Below are 18,955 nucleotides of genomic sequence, written 5' to 3' on the forward strand. Positions count from 1 at the left end.
CAAAGAGGAAATGTGGTGAGCAATCGTAGGGAGGTCCTGGGGTTGTGCAGTTGTCAAAGTGCGCCTTAGGGTCAGGCGTACCCGGCGGGCAGAAGCCCCACGCGCTGGGCAGCCCTAGAAGGCCGCTCGCAGACAAACCACTGGCGAGGAGGGGACTTTTATTTTGCACAGTGCTCGGACTTCTTAGCAACGCGCAAGTATGCACAGAAGGCCTCAGACGCGGCGACGCCGGCCAGGAAACGTCCTCTGGGAGCGCGTAAAGGACAGCGGAGAGGCTCCCAGCAACCCCCGCGTTGGGGTAACGTCATCAAAGCGCACCGGAAGTGTGGCGGCGGCTGCCGCGGAGCCACGTGTGGAGCCGAGAGCCGGCGCACGCTAGGTGAGTTTCTGAGCTGGGATGCGCGGCTGGGGCGGGAGCGGCGCTCCGGGCTCTGCCTGCAGGTCTCGTGCTGTTCCGCGGGTAGCCAGCCTCCCTGCCGTCGGGAGCCCGCCCGAGGTACTCGGGGCAAGGGGTTCCGCGGGATCCTAGCTCGGAGGTGGCTTCGCTCTCCGGCTGGTGCACGCCTCTCAGAGGCCGCCGCCTTCACAGCCGGGGAGTGAAGAAAAGACTTTGCACTGGTCCTTCCTGTGCGGGGATCCTTGGGCTTCTACCGTTGCACACTCTCTTGTGTCCTCCCAGATCTAGAAGGCTCCATATGCCAAGCTAGGGTGCAGCTCTGTTGGGTTGCCCGGTCAAGTCAGTTACCCATACTGCTCAGAACTCGGGCCTCACAGACCTCTACCCAAACTACAGACCCCCATCCTGCCTCCTGGTTCTCTGACTTCACACCCACACACCACTTCCCCAGGTCCCTGACACTTGGCAGATGTTAACACCATGAGCTTTGTGGCATACGAGGAGCTGATCAAAGAAGGCGACACAGCCATCCTGTCATTGGGCCATGGCTCGATGATGGCAGTGCGCGTGCAGCGTGGGGCACAGACCCAGACCCGGCATGGCGTCCTGCGGCACTCAGTTGACCTCATTGGCCGCCCATTTGGCTCCAAGGTGATCTGCAGCAGAGGCGGCTGGGTGTATGTACTTCACCCCACTCCTGAGCTCTGGACAGTGAACTTGCCCCACCGCACACAGATCCTCTACTCCACCGATATTGCCTTACTCACCATGATGCTGGAGCTGCGACCCGGTTCTGTGGTCTGTGAATCAGGTGAGCTCCTCTGGTGTCTTCAGAGCTGAGCACCTACATAAATCGGAAGTCGGATCCACAGTTAAACAGTTGGCAGGCAACCCTTCTTTGCAGATGTGTGCTGAATTACTTGGTTTCTATTCTAGCAACTCCACTTGGAGGGGAGGATGTGACTGCGGGAAGTGAAGACAGAGCAGAGAAACTTAGCGTCTACCTAGCGTGACACCTGGTGGGGACCAACTGGGTTGGAGGAGGAAGGGGAGGAGGCGGTGGTGCCTGTGGAGGTCTTTGGCCTGCTTTGGTGTGTCAGGGCTAGGCTTGCTTGGTGCTGGCCAAGGTGCTGACTGCTCACCTCCAGGCCGATGTCCTTTCCTGGAGGAGGGCTGGTCACCCCGAGAGCTCACTGTAGTGAAAATTCGGCCCCACACTCACTCACAGCCAGGCGGTGGGTAGAAGTGCCTGAGAGCCAGCTGTCTCTCACAGCCACACCCTGGGTGCTGTGGCCACTAGTGCTGCGGGCTAGGCACGTGTCTCTGCCAAGAATGGTTCTTGGACCGGTTGTGCCTAGATCCTTGGTGGTGTGTTTGTGGTGGGCTAGGAGACGGGTTCAGAGTCACAAGGGTTCCCGTTTTCCCTGTGGCTGGCTTTCTCAGACTTTGTATTGCTCCCTCCCTTCAGAGGGAGACAGAGGACAGCAGAATTCAGAGCCAGCCCTGACAACTCTCCACGCGCCCTGCAGTAGGCACTGTCCTCTCTCAGGCCCTCACCCCTTTCCAGTCAACACACTCCTGTGCTCCCATGAGGTACCAAGTTCCCTCAAAAAAGCCAGGACAGGCAGTGAGCCTGGTGACCGTTTGGTGCTACTGATGGTGAGAAGCTTATAATCAGGGATGCTCATTCGAGAGGACTTAGTGGGAATCCCCCAAACTCAGAAAGCCGGGGATCTGAGAAGGTGACCTTTGAGTTAAAAATGATGAGGTACTACCGAAAGCCAAAGAAAAATTGTGCAAATGCCCTGAGGTCGGAGTACGGTGCTGGTGCACGTCGGCAAGACCATGGTGGAGCAGGAAGTGAGGACAGAGGAGCAGTGAATGAGTTTGGGAGGCAAGAAGAGAACCCCCCAGAGGGCTGTCAGAAGTCTGGAGTCTCCCTTGAATGGGAAAGTAAGCCTTGCCTCTGTGCAAAGGGCAGATCTGATTGACAGTGGTCAAAAGAACAGGGGCAGGACCAGTGTCTGTAGACAGCAAAGAGGGAGGGACCTGGCGGATGAGGCCCAGGGGTGGGAGAAAGAATCAGTGGTGATTGGAGGTGGGGTGACAAAGTGGATCTTGATGGTGGGTGACTGAACAGTCTGGCCCCTGCGGTGGGGGTCTTGGATAGGGTCCAGCTTTGATCTAGGTTTTTGAGGGGTAGGTTGTAGAACACACTACAGTGAGGTCAAGAGGACACATTGCTAGATGTGGTCGCCAAGCAGGGGTGCTTGCAGCTGCGGAAGGGGCAGTTATGGGGTGAGCGGAGACAGATTAGCCCAGGTCCTGGAGTATATGAAGTCAGGTGAAGAAGGGTAGCCCTGCTTCTAAGGAAGAGTGCAGGCGTTTTGGCAGACTGCTGACATCTTGGGAATGGTGGAGCAGGGTGGCTTTAGATCACGTGAGTTCAAGCAAGAGCAGGTAGACTGGCCCCTGGGTGGTGGGGGGGGGGTGGATTTAGCGGGGTTGGTGTGGGGAGGATGAACTGACCTGAGTGAGTCAAAGAGCTTGCAGGATGAGGAGAAACTAAGATGGATAAGATGGACAGCTGTCAGCGAGAGCCATGGGTTGATCGTAGTTTAGAAGAGGCTAGGTCAGGATAGGACAGGCCAGCATTAGCCCTGCCCAGACTCACCTGTGTCAGCCCCACAGGCTGGCCTGTCCTCACCTGAGCCTATACCACACAGCCCAACATCCCAAACCTGGGGCGGACGCTGCCAAGAGCAGACGTGTAGCTCATGATATGATATCTACCTCTGACCCTCGGGTCAGCTGTCCTTAGGCCTCTTTGAACTCCTTCCTCCCAGACAGGGAGCTCTTTATGGGTGGGTCCTCAGATGACCCTTCAGTCCTCTCTTGTCCTGCCAGGCACGGGCAGCGGGTCTGTCTCCCATGCCATCATCCGCAGCATCGCCCCCACTGGCCACCTCCACACGGTGGAGTTCCACCAGCAGCGGGCAGACAAGGCCCGGGAGGAGTTCCAGGAGCATCGGGTGAGCCAGTGGGTGACTGTGCACACCCAGGATGTGTGCCGCAGTGGCTTTGGTGTGATCCACGTGGCTGATGCTGTCTTCCTGGACATCCCATCACCCTGGGAAGCTGTGGGCCATGCCTGGGATGCCCTCAAGGTTGAAGGTGTGTAGTGGTGTCGGTCAGGGTGCTGGTGGGGGGCTGAGCTTCTGGGTCATCTACAACCCGGGGAGACCCGGGTTCCTGTAGGCCACAGTAGCAATGGCCAGGCCAGGGCTCCTTCTGTCCCAAAGTGAGGACCGGCTTGGGCTGGCTAGAGACCAGGGTTAGGGAAAGATGAGTCCCATTCTTCAGCCAAGAGAGGAGCTTACTGGGGCCCTGGGGCCTGGCAGTTCCATCCAAGTGTAGGCAGGATCTGCATGACAGCACTCCAGGCCTGGATCCAATATGGAGGTCATAGGCAGTCCCCTGCCCCCAGCCATCCCCTGCAGGCTCCCCACACCCGCACTGCAGAGCCAGGCAGCTGGACCCTTTTAGGGAAGATGCTGTGGGGGCGGAGCGATGGGGAGGCCTGGAGAAGGTCGGCCCTGAGCCAGAGAGGCTGGTGAGTCCCAGGGATTTTTGCCTTTTCTGGAGAAGAAGCAGGCTTGGCAGCCAGGGCTGCTCTCCTCCCAGCTCTGTACAGAGGGCGGGGAGCCTCTCAGACAGGCAGGAGCCCAGGCCCTCCTCCTGCTGCCTCAGGCTCGGCCCATATCCCTCTGTCCCTTGTGATGCTGAGGTGGCCTAGAGCTGGGCAGAGAATCCTGGAGGTCCACACCTGAAGGTTCCCTGATGCAGGCTCCTTGGTTTAGTCCAGCCCCTTTGAGGTCCAAGCCAGGCCTGACTCAGCCTTGCAGAGTAGTCCAGAGGCACTTGTGCCTGTGTTTTGGTTTTGTCCCATGTCCCCTCTTCTGGACTCTTCCCCCGTTTCTTGATGCTCTGGGTCCTTAGGTGCCTTTTTTGTATGCCTGGTGTTTTCTAACGCCTGTGTCTGGTGGCTCCTGGCAGTGCGGGATGTGGTGTGCTCTGCTCTTCAGTGACAGTGGGTTCTCAGTACCGACCTCAGGCCTCCTCCTACTGCATACCTGCCAGGTGTCCCACGTCAGGGAGCACTGTGGGTCCCGGGGACATTTGTCCACACTCCTTCCCTGCCCTGACTTGATCATGATCCCCTGCCAAGACACAGATAGAGCACTCAGGCTCTGGGCAGGCCGAGTGAAGCTGTGGGCTGCCCCGGTGGGAGGCAGCAGGGAGGAGCTCCGCCCGTGCTCCCTCTAGGCTCCTCCTGTCCCCAGGAGCCAACGACAGCCTCTAATTTCCTGTGACAGCAGCAGCCCACACACCGCCCCATGCTACCCTATTGTTAGAGCTATTCTTGGACCTCGCTCTGACAACCCTGACCCCCAGCCCTCCACTGCCTCCTACAAGGCAGACTGGCAATGCCTGCTGCCATCCAGGGAAACCCGGGCATCTTGGGCTTGGTCCTGGCTGCTGACCTGGGCTCCTGCCCCGTGGGTCAGCAGGTAGGGTACAGCTCTACAACGTCCCATGGCCCCTGCATAGCTCCTTCCGGGGTGGGTTGTGGGTGCCACTGGCCCTGCCCTCTGACCCTGTGTCTTGCTCCCACAGGTGGACGCTTCTGCTCCTTCTCTCCGTGCATTGAGCAGGTGCAGCGCACGTGCCAGGCGCTGGCAGCCCGTGGCTTCACGGAGCTCAGCACCCTGGAGGTGCTGCCGCAGGTCTACAATGTACGCACCGTCAGTCTGCCCTCGCCTGACCTGGGGGCCAGTGACCTGGAGGTCAGCGTGGGCTCCGATGCCGGCCCCTTCCGCAGCGGCACACCCATGAAGGAGACCGTAGGGCACACTGGCTACCTGACTTTTGCCACCAAGACTCCAGGCTAGTGGGCCTGGACGGGAGTATCACAGGCAAGCAAGGAGGCCAGAAGCTGCCTTATATGGTCATCCGCTGCCTGTGGGGCTGGTGTTTAGAAATAGATGGCAGGGTGGAGCAGGGGCCTCCTGGGTAGTTGAGGGGGTGAGTAGGCTGGCCTTGTTCAGGAGGGAGGCAGGCATTCCTATGCTCTGAGAGGGAAGCCTCCACCCGTCACTGCCCATCTCAGGCTCTGATCTGGCTGCTTTTTGTCAACATGAAGTTCCCCTGCTGTAGGCTCTCCTGGGTGTGGAGACCAAATGTACAGACTGAGGGCGGAGGAAGCTCTGGGCATTGCCTGAAGCCTGAGCTGATCTACACAATGGACTGTCTCATCTCTGGTCCAAGGCTCCAGCCACTGGTGGTCTACAGCCAAAAGCTATGGTTCAGCTAACCCAGAAAGCCTTTATCTCCTCCGAACTTCTCCAGGGCTGATGAAGGGACCAGACTGGCCTAGAGATCCAAGGTGGTGACCCTATAGCCTTGAGTGCTGTGCAGGCCATGTGTGAGCACTTGTACCCAGAATCCCTGTCATCTAGAATTAGGCATCATCCTGTGGAAGGGGTCCAGTAGGATAGGACTATGCCTCCGGTGACCCGTCAAGCCCATGTTGGAGCAAGGGTCAAAAAGGGGCCGCGGACCTGCTGCACATGTCACCTTGGGCCTGTTGTCTATACCTGGTGGAGTCTATACACTGGGGAGTCTCAGTGCCCGAATCATATTGGCGTGGGGCTGCCTTGCAGCCGCTGCTGATGCATGGAACCAGCCATTGGGAGAATTGCCCGTGTCATATTGGCCCCTGAGGGTACCTAGTGGAGCAATAAATGTTTTGTCCTACTGTGCTGGCTGCTGGAGGGGCTGGCTTTCAGTTGTTGTCCAGGCCCACTGGCCCACACTTGGCATGCCCTGACCTCTGTCCTTTCCTCTCTATCCTGAGTAGGTACTGTGGGGACTCCAAGCTCTAGAACAGAATCCCAGGGCTCTTCATAAAGGCACAAGTGTGTGGCCACCTCCACCCACTGCAGAAAGGGCCTCTTGTTCCTGGAGGTGGAGGGAGTAGTGGGTCTCTGTGGCTTAGGGTACCAGGCCTCCCTCTGGAGCTCTTGTCCCAATCTCCTTCCCACATCCCCTTGAATGACTAACTCAACGTTCCTGGTGGTGCCAACCCCGGTTCACCTCTGAGCCCAGCTCAGACTCGAGCTCCACCTGGCACTGAACTTAGCCATGAACTTTGTATCTCTAAGGCTCTGCTCAAATCTTCCTCGTTTATTTATTCATTTGTTTGTTTGTTTTGAGCAGGGTTTCTCAGTGTCGCTCTAGGTGGCCTGGAACTTGCTCTGTAGACCAGGCTGGCCCTAAAATCAGAAATCTGCCTGCCTCTGCCTCCTGGGTGCTGGGATTGAAGGAGTGCACCATGCTTAGGTAAATCATCCCTTCTTGATTGTTACCCAGACCTACCCACTTCCAGCCAAGAGCATTCAGCTCGGCCGTCCCTCTGCCCCACACTCTCCCCTGATCTGCTGAGGGTTGCCTCAGCATGGGAGCCCCCAAGACAAAGGTCCCTAGGTTCTACAGACTGAGTCTGACTCCCATGGCTGGTGAGTCCAGTTAACCCATCCTGCGTGGCCACCTGACACAGGCTCAGGCACGAGATCCTAGAAGCTCCCAGCCAGCCTGACTCCTGTCTCTGGCCCTCAGTCCTCCCTTAGATCAGCTCTTACGGGGTCACAACCTCCAGTGGTGTGAAGGATGCAGCAGCACATCTCCATGGCAGGAGCTTGGCTTCGGTGCCAGCCCTGGGAGCCCAGGACAGGCAGCTTCTCCTAAGGGGTACACCTCCTTCTTGGCCACTTGTAGGCTTTGGCCAGGCCTCGAGATGTGCAGCCTTGTGTCTGAGGGGTTTCCAACAAGGGCCCTGGCATCTAGCGTTGGCTCTCCAGATGAGGACTGGGTGGTACAGGGTTCAAGAGACACCTCTGCCTCTTACGTTGTCTTGATCTCCTGGAACCTGCCCTTGATGCATCCTCCTGTCTGGTCTTCATGCCTCAGCCTGGTCTGCATCCTGGGCAGAGGCAGACTGCCAGAGGACTCCCAACACCAAGGAGAAGCGCCCCTGCCCCACTGCAAATGCTGCACAGGCAGGGGAAGCAAAGCTCCACCCAGCTTGTTCATCAGAGGCCAAAGGGGATGGGTCGGCGAAGACCCCTGGACCTCAGGCCAGCCCAGGCTCTTCTTGGTCAACTGAATAGGAGACCCCTGAGGGAGGGGCCTCCATCAGGCCTGCGCTTCTGAGGCCACAGGAACATCTGGGAGATGTCAGTGCCCACATTGGTAAGGAGCTTTACTACACAGCTGGCCTTGCTTGATCCAGGCACATGGTGTGAGAGACATGAGCAGCAGAGAACAGCAGGCTCAGCTCTGCTATGTGGGTCATGGTTGGGAAGCCCTCCCGAGGATGGGGCCGCAGTTGATAGAGCTGACCCGGCAGCGGGGTTCAGGTGGGCAATCTGCTTAGGCATCAAGGATGGGGGTGTGCTCCAGATACACCCCGTCAGGTTGGTGGTGAGTCACCTCCCTGTGGGCATGAGACAACGACTGCCTCGTGGCTTATTGAGAGAGTGTCGTGTCAGTGGTTGGGGCGGTCAGCTTGCCGGTTGCCACTGTGAACAGAGTGGGCTGGCAAGACGGCTCAGTGGGTAAAGTCAGGCTCTGCCACCAAACCTGATAACCTTACTTCAATCTCTGGGACCCACATGGTGGACGGAGAGAACCAACTCCGGCTGACATCCACATGTGCACCATGGGACATAAAAGCATCCTTGCCCCTCTCTGCAAAAGAAATAAGCAATAAAAGTGTGTGTGTGCTTGTAAGCATGTGTACATGTAAAAAATGTGTGTGAAAGCCAGAGAACAGCCACAGGTATCTTTGGGAATGTCACCCACCTCCTTTAAGATAGGGTCTCATTGATCTGGAGCTCACCAGTTAGGTGAGATTAGCTGGCCAGGAATCCCATGTGTCCTCTCTTGCACTGGGATTATAAATTCGTCATCACACCTTGCAGACTCTCGTCGATTCTGAGCATTCAGCTTGAGACCGATGCTTCAGCAGCCGAGCTGTCTCCGGCTCAGCCCTCTTGTCTGTTTTAGAATCTGAGTTCCGCCAGGTGGTGGTGGTGGTGGCGGCGGCGGCAGCGCACGCCTTTAATCCCAGCACTCGGGAGGCAGAGCCAAGTGGATCTCTGTGAGTTCTAGGCCAGCCTGGGCTACCAAGTGAGTTCCAGAAAAGGCGCAAAGCTACACAGAGAAACCCTGTCTCGAAATACCAAAAAAAAAAAAAAAGAATCTGAGTTCCATCTCTGCTCCATCCGAGACGTACCTTTGCTCCAGACAGTAGAATGGCCCTTGCAGGCACTCCAAATAGCCTTTGCACCCCTGGGGCCCTTGAGTCATCGGGACCATGGGAGAGAAAGTCAGGGCGTTGGTCCTGCTTTCTTGTGTGTTGAAGCTGACTAGCTCCGCCTGGGCTGGGCATGAGCAGACAACCTCTCTTGGCCTCTACAGTTCTCCAGGTGCTGTATTCACTAGCTGCTGCTGCTGTGAACGTGCTGGGTAACAAGTAACTCCAAAAGGGTGAGAACAGCAGACAGACCTGCTCTTGAGAGGCTCCGGGTAGAGCAGAGCGATGTCAGCTTGCTGCTGCTGCTGCTGCTGCTGCTGGCTGCCTCTCCTGCTGGGACCTGTGCCAGCATCACGAGCTTAGGTACAGCAGGTCCCAGCCCAGCTGCACTGTGGCTGTCAAAGCCCTTGGTCTCATTGTGTCCAGAGAGACTTCCTAGTCACTGGTTGAAGCATATCTTATGCCTGGCCTGAGGAATAAGAAGGAAGAGCAGGTCACTGGTCTGGGAAGATAAAGGAGCAAGCCCTTTCTGTCCCTTCCTAGCCCTGGACTGTAGCTGCAGAAGCCAGCATCCTGTGCCCAGGCAGCAGAGCCTGTGGGCTGTGCACAGGGGTCATCAGCAAGCAGGGCCATGTCCATGCAGAGCATCCTGGCCAGCCTGCTTTGAGTCTGTTGCCAGGACGAGGGCGTTTCAAAGTCAGGCTGCCTCCAAGGCGGGATCTTCAGCTGGAGGGAATAACTTGGCTCCCACCAGGCTGAGAATAGCTCAGAATTGGGTCACGCTCACCGAGCACTCCGGTCACAGCCTCCAGCCTTTGACAATAATCAGCTTTTTCCCCCGACATCTGTCCCTTCAAAGAGGGGGGAAGGCAGTCATGGGCATGTTTTTAAAAGAATGTGAGAGGAAGCTTTTTTGATGAACAGCCTCCCTCATCTGCAACCACACACACACACACACACACACACACACACACACAGGCTGGCCCTCCTTCAAGCCCTCCTACTCATCCTGTTCCTCTCTCCATTCCCAGGACCCCTCAGACTTCTGCTCAAACTAAAGCAGCCTTGGTGCCCCTCACAAGTGAGGATAGGGGTTGTCCAGGAGGCCAGAGCCTGGACCTGCCCCTGCCCCTGGGCAGCCTAGCCTTGTGTGTCCTTGAGGCTAGATGGCACATGCTATTTCCCTGTTCTGTGGATGAAGGAATAGTAATAGCGAACTACCTTCCCTTAAGGACTTTGGGGCCTTAAGTTTCCCAGGTCCTAGTGACCTTCATAGAGGCAGCTCCTCATCCTTTTTTGCCCAACATGAAACTCAGAAATGCTTTACCCAGATTTACCCAGCCACATTTCCACAAAACTCCAGAGGGTTTGCCCTGGCTGCACTGCGGCCCTGACCTTCCACAGCCTCATTGTCCTGGCCTACACATCCAGATCCCTCTGCCTCTCCCAATGTGCCATGTCCCAGCGAACAGCAGGTGTCAGGCTAGGTGGGGAGTTTCAGGATTTTGCCCTGTGGTGAGCCCTGAGCAACCCACCTGGAGCCTTATGTTCTGAGCTTCTCTGATCTATAGTCCCAGGGACAAAGGTGATCTAAGACCTAGAGCAATGTCCTTCATCATTTGAACTAGTGTTCTGGGCGAAAGAGGTGTTGAGCTCAGAACCTCTCCTGGCTCTGGCAATACCAAGGTATAGCCTGCCCAGGAGGACTTCCTGCCAGATCCTCCTAGATCTGGGCTTCCACCTGCTTAGCTGACCCAGGCTGTACTACAGAGGAGTGGCTTCAGGCTTGCTCTCCAGGTATGGCAGGATGGGGGTGTGATGTGGCAGTGTCTGCACCTAGAAGATGTAGACTAGCTGGACCCAGTCAGGTTGTTTTTATTTGTTTTATGCACTTGTGTGTGGTTGTGTGAGCATGTATGCAGGGCAAAGGATGGCCTGTGGGGAGACCGGTTCTCTCCTTCCACCAGCTGGATGTTAGGAACTGAACTCAGATTCTGGGGCTTGGTGGCAAGTGTCTTTACCTCATTGACCTGAAAAGCACTCGTTTGCGAAATCTTGGTTCCCTCCTTGGTTTAGCTACTAGGAAACTCGTAGCCCATAGCTATTCATTTAGTGGAAGTGTATAGAATTTTACCATTTATTACTTTTTTTTTTTTTTTTTTTTTTTTTTTTTTGGTTTTTTGAGACAGGGTTTCTCTGTGTAGCTTTGGAGCCTGTCCTGGAACTCACTTTGTAGCCCAGGCTGGCCTCGAACTCACAGAGATCCACCTGCCTCTGCCTCGAGTGCAGGGATTAAAGGTGTGTGCCACCTCTGCCCAGCTCATTTATTACTTTCTATGTGGTATGGTGATATTTTATTTGTACTAAAATGTGATTGGATTTTCCTGCATCTTGCCCTCACCCCCAGGGTAGCCTTGAGAGGATAAGAGTGGGTAAAATCCCAGGAACTCATGCCCATATTTCCACTTGGGCATGCTGCCAACAAATTGTACATTCAAGCCCATCCTTGTAAAAATACTGACCCATACAGATGTTCCTTCTGCACCAAAAGTGCTAGGTTCTTTAGTCTTCACAGACCACAGGGTGGGTCTCCTCACGACATGCAACAGGACGAAACATAGCATATGCACACTATGCATGATGAAGTGTCCACCAAGGTGAGGTCCTCACGTGTTTCCCAATCCAGACACCCTTTGACAGGCCCGGGAAACCCTCCACCAGCTCTGCTGGCCATCAGGAGGCTCAAATCCCAAAGCCTCTGCTGGAAGGGCCTGGAATCCCTCAAACTGGCCTTCTTGGTCTCTATTTCTGCAAACTCTAAACACTTTGAAAACACTTTGATTATCTTATGGGGTCGTGTCCTACTGAGAGACCCATTACTCCTTCTGAGACTGTGTTGTCAGCCAAGCTCCTCGGTTATTCAGTCTGGGGAAGCGTGCCTTGGGGGTCCCAAACACTCCTCAGGATTGCTATCTCTTGGTGGCTCCATCCTGCAAAGACACTGGGGCTCCTGGGGAAAGCCTGTATGCGCCACTGTGCAAGGACCTTATGGTCCCAAGGTGAGAAAGCCAAATGGTGTTTTGCTTGTTTTCTGAGACAGGGTTTTAGCTGGGTGTGATGGCCCACGCCTTTAACCCCAGCACTCAGGAGGCAGAGGCAGGCGGATCTCTATTAGTTCGAGGCCAGCCTAGTCTACTGAGTGAATTCCAGGACAGCCAGGGCTATACAGAAACCCTGCCACAAAAAAAAAAAAAAAAAAAAAAAAAAAAAAAAAAAGGAAAAGAATTCTCTGCAGGCTTGTTTACAGCCAGATCTCATGGAAACATTTTCTCAATTGAGAAATCCTGTCTCAGAAAACCAAAGAAAGTGGGGCGGAGAATCTGATGTTTCCCAGATTCCCAGGGCTCTGTCCGCTGCATGGCATGTTCCTCCACACCAGGTTTCCAAGTGCTTTCTTTCATAAGGCAACTACCAGGAAACTTGAAATGGATCCCTTCTTCTTCTTCTTCTTCTTCTTCTTCTTCTTCTTCTTCTTCTTCTTCTCCTCCTCCTCCTCCTCCTCCTCCTCCTCCTCCTCCTCCTCCTCCTCCTCCTCCTCCTCCTTCTTGAGACAGGTTTCTCTGTGTATCCCTGGCTATCTTAGAACTCACTCTGTAGACCAGGCTGGCCTCAAACTCAGAGATCCGCCTGCCTCTACCTCCCATGTGCTGGGATTAAAGGTGTGTGCTACCACCCACCCAGCCTGAAATGGATTGAATTTTGAATGTTTAAGGCATGACAACTTTTTCAGGGTGCTTATGGTGTTTGTGGGAGGATATGGTGGCTGGGCGTTACCTCAAAATAACCTGGGTGAAGAGCTGGATGGGGACAGGTAGAGTGTCTCTACCTCACGATGCTGCCGGGTGGGGGTGGGGTGGGCTCCTAATTCTCTTCCCTCTGCTGTGGCACTTCTGTGGTAAAATGCTCCCGGCAGTCCCCACTGTAAGCCTCACTTTCATTAGGAATCCCTCCAGTTGGTGAACACTGGTGTTTTGAGTTCTCCATCACTGGGACCACAGCAAGGCCGGGGGTGGCCCTGTCCCCAGTACGGGTCACTGTTTGCATTCTGTGTGCAACTGTGGTTGTGAGTCAGGATGTTCCCCCAGACATCCAAGATCCTAGCCCTGCAGGGTAGAGGGGAGCAGGAGCAGGAATAGAGGGCCTGGAGGCACCCTGCCCCCCATGGGCCTCTTCAGCAGTGACAGAGGCCCCCCCCTTCCAAAACCCCTGCAGCCCTGCCTCCAACAACAGGCCTGGTCTGTCCCTCCTGAAAAAAAAAAAAAAAAAAAAGCATGTGGGGGGGGGTCTCCCTATGCAGACTGCGCTGGCCTGCGACCCGCAGCCCTCCCTGTTCTGCCTTCTGAGTCCCGGGACTACAGGCGTGGACTGTGCCCTGCCGGAACCCCACTCTCTTGCCGTCTAATCGCCCATCGCCTGTCCGATCCAAGCATCCCGAGCGTCCTGCGTTCCTGTGGGAATAACCTGGCTCCTGGCAGTCTCCCCTAACCCCACCTTAAGGTGCCCAAGCAGCCACTTCCTGTCAGATGCACTGTGTTTGCCCAGAGCGAGGATGTCAACTGGGTCACAGGGAAGCAGGAACTCCAGGAGACCTCTGAGGACTGTGTGGCTGCCGCAGGAAGCAGCACTGTGCAAGTTGCCAGCCCCTGGTGGTCAGCCGTGGCCGGCTGCCTGCACTGGCAGCCTCTGTCACACTGAGCGTTGGGCTTCCAGAGCACCGGCCATGCGTGGGGTAAATAAGCACCCTCCCTCCCCCAATCTGGCTTCTTCGGGAAGCTTGGGCCTGCTGAGGTCCTGGCCTTGCTGAGGAATGTGGCTCCCATTGTGGGTGGTAGGGCCAGCCTTGGGGTGGAGACAGCGGGGGTGACAGCTTGTTGCTAAGCTACAGGAGCAATGGACGTTTCAGGGCACCAGGCAACCAGGAAGGGGACAGTTGGGGAGGGAGATGGGGCACTAGTGTGTCCCTTGTCCCTGTCTCCCTGACTCTGCTGTGGCTCTTCCCCTCAGGAGACCCAGGCAAATGGCTATGGGCTCTTCGATGCTAATGTGACCTTCCCTGTAAGGGCCGCAGGCCAACCCCTCACCAGGGCTCTCTGGGGGTGGCCAGCCTGCCCTACCCACTACCCCTCCCTGCCTTTGTCCCTAGCCCCTCTGACCTAACTGTGCACACCTGGCACCACTCCCGCAGAGCCCAGCATGGGGGATTCAGGGGGTCCGGGATTTGAGGTGTAGGTGGAACCATGCCTCCACTCAGGCGTGGGGACCCTTGTGTGTGGCTGCCATTTGGGGAGTTGGACCACATCCTGCAGCCTGCAGCATGATCGTCCCAGCTGGGCTTGTTGGCCTTCACTCACTGAAGGATGGAGAGTCACGGGACCCTTATCTGAGCATCCATCTCTCTGACCCGAGTTGTTAGCAACATTGCCTTAATTGGCCTCAGGAGTAGCTACAGTATATAGGCCAGGGAAGACTCAAAGGCTGGCTTGCCCCTGCTGAGGAAAGGCTTTCCAGGTGAAGCCTGCCGGGGCAGAAGCTGCCCCATCCCTCTAAGTAACCCCTCACCTCTGCTTTAGAAGGAAGCCCGATGCCTCGTGGGTTCCCTAGAGTGAACAATGGCAGAATCATGCCTTGATCCGTCATTAGGACCAAAAGAGAAGGGGTGGATGTCGTGTCTCTGTTTGGGAAGGAACTCGAGCAGCAGCCCCTACCTGAGCCCGGGAGGCCGACCGCGGCAGTCCCATGTTCCTGGTTCCTAAGACAGGAGAGTGTCTTATCCCTCAGGCTTCGCCTCCTCCTTCCATGAAAACGCTAAGGCGTTTCTGGAGTTTGGGTGCTGCCAACTACTGGTGGGGGGAGGGGCTGTTACTGTGCTGTGCGGCACCCCATCGGCCCCCATCTGGCTGTCATCCCCGCCCATGAAAACCTCTGAGCTTCTAGGTCTGGTCACCAGGTCTTTGTCCTGGAAGCTCCCTGCCACACCACACACATACACACCCTCAGGGCCACCAGGCACCCTCCCTGGGATATGTCAGCTCTCAAAAGTCCTCACCTCCCCCAAAGCCCCCGCCTCCCCCACACCTGTCTCCTATGGAGGTGCCTGAGCCTCGGCTGACTTGACTTGCTTGTTCTGGGGAAATATGGCCGCTTCCCCACCTGGAGCTGGGCACGTGGTAAGCACCCAGTGGATGGACGGTAGCCCCTGGCAGACACTGCCCATCGCGGTATGTTCTGGGGACACCTCTTCCCTGCTGTGTCAGAATGGCTACTGCCACCTGCGCATCCCGTCGTTGGCCTCCCTGAGCTGCCCCCAGCCCCGGAATTCTGGGTGCGGCCCTGAGAGGGCTTTGCCTACTACGGTCACAAGGAGGGCAGTTCCTGGGGTCCTGGCTCTGTACTGGGGTGGGGCTTTGGGGCAGGAAGCAGTACCAAAAAGGTTACTCGCCGTAGTAGTCTGCCAGGCCCATGTGGACTGGGGTACACTCAGGAGCTCCCCACGTGGGCTCCTGGAGAACCCCAGGCCCGCCCCCTCCCTCCAGCTAGACCTGCACACACTGCACACACACACCAGCGCCCCAGGCCAGGAGACAAGCTGCCTCAGTGGCTCATCTCCTGACCTCAGGCTATCCCCCTCAACCACTTCCTGCTTTCCGGCTTGTACTGAGGACCTGGACAAACAGCTGCACAGGTCCCTTGACCAGGCCTCTGGCCTAGCCTGGTCTCGGGTGGCGCCTACCCCAGCAGGTGCTGTTACTTGATCAGGGCCGCGGGAAGGGGGTTGCGCCCCTCCCCCACTTGGCGAACTTTCCAGAGAGGGAGCCTGGGCCCCTCCAAGGCTGAGCTGGGGCCTTGCAGGGTCTCTCCTAGACCAGGGGCTGAGGACAAAGCGGCAGCTGCCAGCGGGGTGAGGTGGGGTGGGGGCTGCAGCCTTTGTGCTTGTGGGGCCTCTCCTGGTGACCTCACCATCCGCCAGAGAAGGGCCCTTTCTTCCCAAAGGCGGCCCTTGGGAATCCGCCTGGGGACAAAGCCGCTGCCAAGTGGGGGACCAGCGAGTGGCTGGCCCTCCGCGTGGCATAAATTAAGGGGGGGCCGGAGAAGGGCAGTGCAGCTGGTGCCTGTGAAGGGCACACATCCCCCACTCCTACAAGCTACCCCGCCTCATTCATCTGTTCGCCCTGTTCATAGATGGCTCTTGGGCATTGGCCCAGGCAGAGGGTGGACAATGACGATGGACGGACGGGGGGTCTCTCAGATCTGGGAGAACTGGGACGTGTGGGTCACAACTGCCTGCCAGGCTTGGGCAGATGGAGAAGATCCTGTCACAAGATCATGAGCCACAGCAACTTGGGGCCACACGGGCCTCTGGGAGCTACAGGAAGTCAGGAAAATATTTGCTTTTCTGTGTATCGTGTCCAGTGACACCCCTGCCCTTGACATGAGGCCAAGGGTTTCCTGTCTCCAGGGTGCTCACAGAGCCGCCTCACAGCTTGCTGGCTCTAGCCCTGTCTGCACTCTGCTGGAGACCCCTCAGATCGGGAAGGGCGGATGGCACAGAGGGTCTGCCAGGTCTCAGAAGTTGTCTACCATCTCGAGCTGAGCCCCCCCCCCCCAGCGGGGTCTGGCCACACTGGGTGAGAGGATGGAGCGGTTTTAATCAAGGGCCTGAAGGCCCCTGTCCAGTGAGAGTTAAGCAGGAAGCTCCCAGGCTGACGACATCCTGACTAGAGGAGCATCGCATCGCGGACAGGTGCTGCATTCACCCAGCACCCCTAAAAACCGGGGCGGGGGGAATGTATAAAGATCTTTCCAAACCACTGTGCCTCGCGTCACACAAGGGCAGGGGCATTTACAGGGCGCTGGGTCTCCCCACGTACCCCCTTCTCACCCCATTCGTGGATAAGAAAGGGAATCAGTCTTGCAGACCTGGCTAGGCCGAGAAGAGGCCAAGGCTTCCAGGGCACTGGGCTCCCAAAGGCCAGGGGCACAGCGTCCCCAGGGGCCCCACAGGCCCTTTGCCCCTCCCCCCAGCAGATTGAGGAGTGGGGGTGGGGTGTAAGTAGGCCAGCACTTTGTTCTGCGTTGCTATGGTGCAATCGCCTGCCTGTGCAGGCTTCCTTCTGGGCCTGTTCCCAGGACACCTCGAGCCAGTCCCAGCCCCAGCCCCCCCAGCCCCTGCCCAGCCAGCCTGTCCTCAGTCAGGAGCTGTTCCTAGACTCCAAGACCCTCACTATAACCAATCTCCCCATCCCTGCCTTGACACACACATGCAAGCATACGCACACACATGCATATGCACACACAAACATGCCCACGTATACACAGCGCACCTACATAGCACACACAATGCATGTTTGCACTTATGTTAATGTTTGCACACTGGCATGAATTCACACACATGCACACTGCATATGTGCACATTACACAGCCACACACAGACTGCTCAGGTCTCAGGGGCTTAGGTCCCTTAGGTGGCCCTGCAGATTGGCACTCCAGCCTCCAGAGATCGAAGCAATGTGGGACTGCTCGGACCAGAGCAGGGGCACAGGGGCCTCAGCCAGGGTTGATCTTAACCTCAGCCATCCACGTGAGCTGAGGCTCAGAGGCTGTAGCTGAGCGGGAGGGGAGGGGAGGGGAGGGGAGGGGAGGGGAGGGAGGGACCCAGGAATCAAGGGACGCGGGGCCTAAATGGGACAGGGCATTGAAGTTTGGAGTAGACAAGAACTCACTGGGGCCTCAAGCCTCAGGATCACTGCGGGAAGAGAGCGAAGTGGGACCAACCCTCTTGTTCTCCTGTACCCCCATCCTGCCTCCACATCCACTCCCCCAGCCCCAAGCTCCTGGCCCTCGAGCTTCTGTCTTCTGCCCAGCTTCACTGTCTCTCCTACTCTTGGGCCTCAACGTGGAGCAGAATCCCCAGTGGGGCGGGCTCGTTCCCTGGCCAAAGGACAGAGTAGGACTGCCCGGCTTCAGCAGAGTGTCAAATCACGCGGGCCGAGGGAGGGCTGTTGTTCTCTTGCAGGGAAGTGCATTTGGTTTGGGTCATAGAAGAGGAGTACAAACCTCCTACAAGGGAGCAGCCAGAGTCGAGGTGAGGGGACAGCCTGTGAAATGTGTATGTGTATGGGGGGGGGGGGCAGCACAGATTTGCCCTTTCAGACCCACACCCAGAGGTCATGCCCAGCCTCTGAGTCCCACCACCCTGGCGACATTGGGACCCACATGGGAGCTATTGGGGAGTGGGCCAGGCAGGGCCAGGGCCAGGCAGGGCCAGGGCCAGGCAGGGCCAGGGCTGGAGACATCCCCCTGCAATCAGGAGTCTTAGGGTGAGTTAAAAGCTGCCTGAGATGCAGGGCTCCATGCCAGCCTGTGGTTGCTCATGGTGGACAGTCATCAGAAGCCCAGCTGGAGCACCATCTACCACCTGGCACAGGGCTGCTGCCCAGGTGGTATCACAGGACTTCTCCATCATCAGCTGGGACAGGTGCACGCAGCAGGGGAGGCCCAGGCCTGACAGTTGTACCAGCAGGCTGGGCCCTGCCCATTTTTGGTGTCACATGCTCAGGTAAAAAAAAAAAAAAAAGAAAGAAAAAACTGGCCTTGAGTGCCTCCTGGTGGTCACATAGGAAAGAACAAGGTAGGGTTGAGGAAATCTGAAGAAGCAGATATGCCTTTTGAGGATGCTCCAAGGTCAAGGGCTCTAAGCTCTATGCAGATGAACTACTCAATAGACTGGATATGGGTTGGGGGCAGGATGTGGCCAGGACTGTCCGGAGTCCCCTCTGCACAGCCTGGCAAGGCGAGGCTGGCTCTGCAAGTCCCTAGCAATAGGGGCTTTAGAAGGCAGAGCTGGCATCGGGGAGGAGCCCAGGCTCTATCCCACCCTTTAGAGAGCCAGGCCTTTTCTAGTCACCTAGGAGCACCGCTTGGGGCACCCTCTCAGTGACTGGGTGAATGTCCACAAGAAAGTCACCTGACCAGTGGCCTGGGGACAGAATTCTGTAATGCTGCCTCAGGAAGCTGATGCAAGAGGACTACAAGGCCTGCCACCAAGCTTGGCTTCAAGGCCAGGCCTGGCAACTTAACAAGACTCCGTCTCAAGAAAAAAAAAGTTGCTGATGATATGGCTC

At 56.9% G+C, this 18,955-nt stretch overlaps 1 protein-coding gene across 2 annotated transcripts; it reads left to right on the forward strand.

Annotated features, from left to right (window-relative positions):
• Positions 1 to 287: 287 nt before the first annotated feature.
• On the forward strand, positions 288 to 6,287 carry Trmt61a (tRNA methyltransferase 61A). Of its 2 annotated transcripts, XM_028883750.2 has the most exons (4): positions 288 to 379; positions 849 to 1,208; positions 3,305 to 3,571; positions 5,075 to 6,287. In XM_028883750.2, the coding sequence occupies exons 2-4, from the start codon at positions 878 to 880 to the stop codon at positions 5,347 to 5,349; spliced, it is 873 nt and encodes a 290-aa protein (XP_028739583.1). In that variant the 5' UTR covers positions 288 to 379; positions 849 to 877; the 3' UTR covers positions 5,350 to 6,287. The 2 variants fall into 2 exon arrangements, with proteins under 2 accessions (XP_028739583.1, XP_028739582.1); XM_028883749.2 differs by lacking the exon at positions 288 to 379 and having other exon boundaries at positions 391 to 1,208.
• Positions 6,288 to 18,955: the final 12,668 nt, after the last annotated feature.

This window comes from Peromyscus leucopus, chromosome 14 (genome assembly GCF_004664715.2).
Source record: "Peromyscus leucopus breed LL Stock chromosome 14, UCI_PerLeu_2.1, whole genome shotgun sequence".
Taxonomy (NCBI): Eukaryota; Metazoa; Chordata; class Mammalia; order Rodentia; family Cricetidae; genus Peromyscus; species Peromyscus leucopus.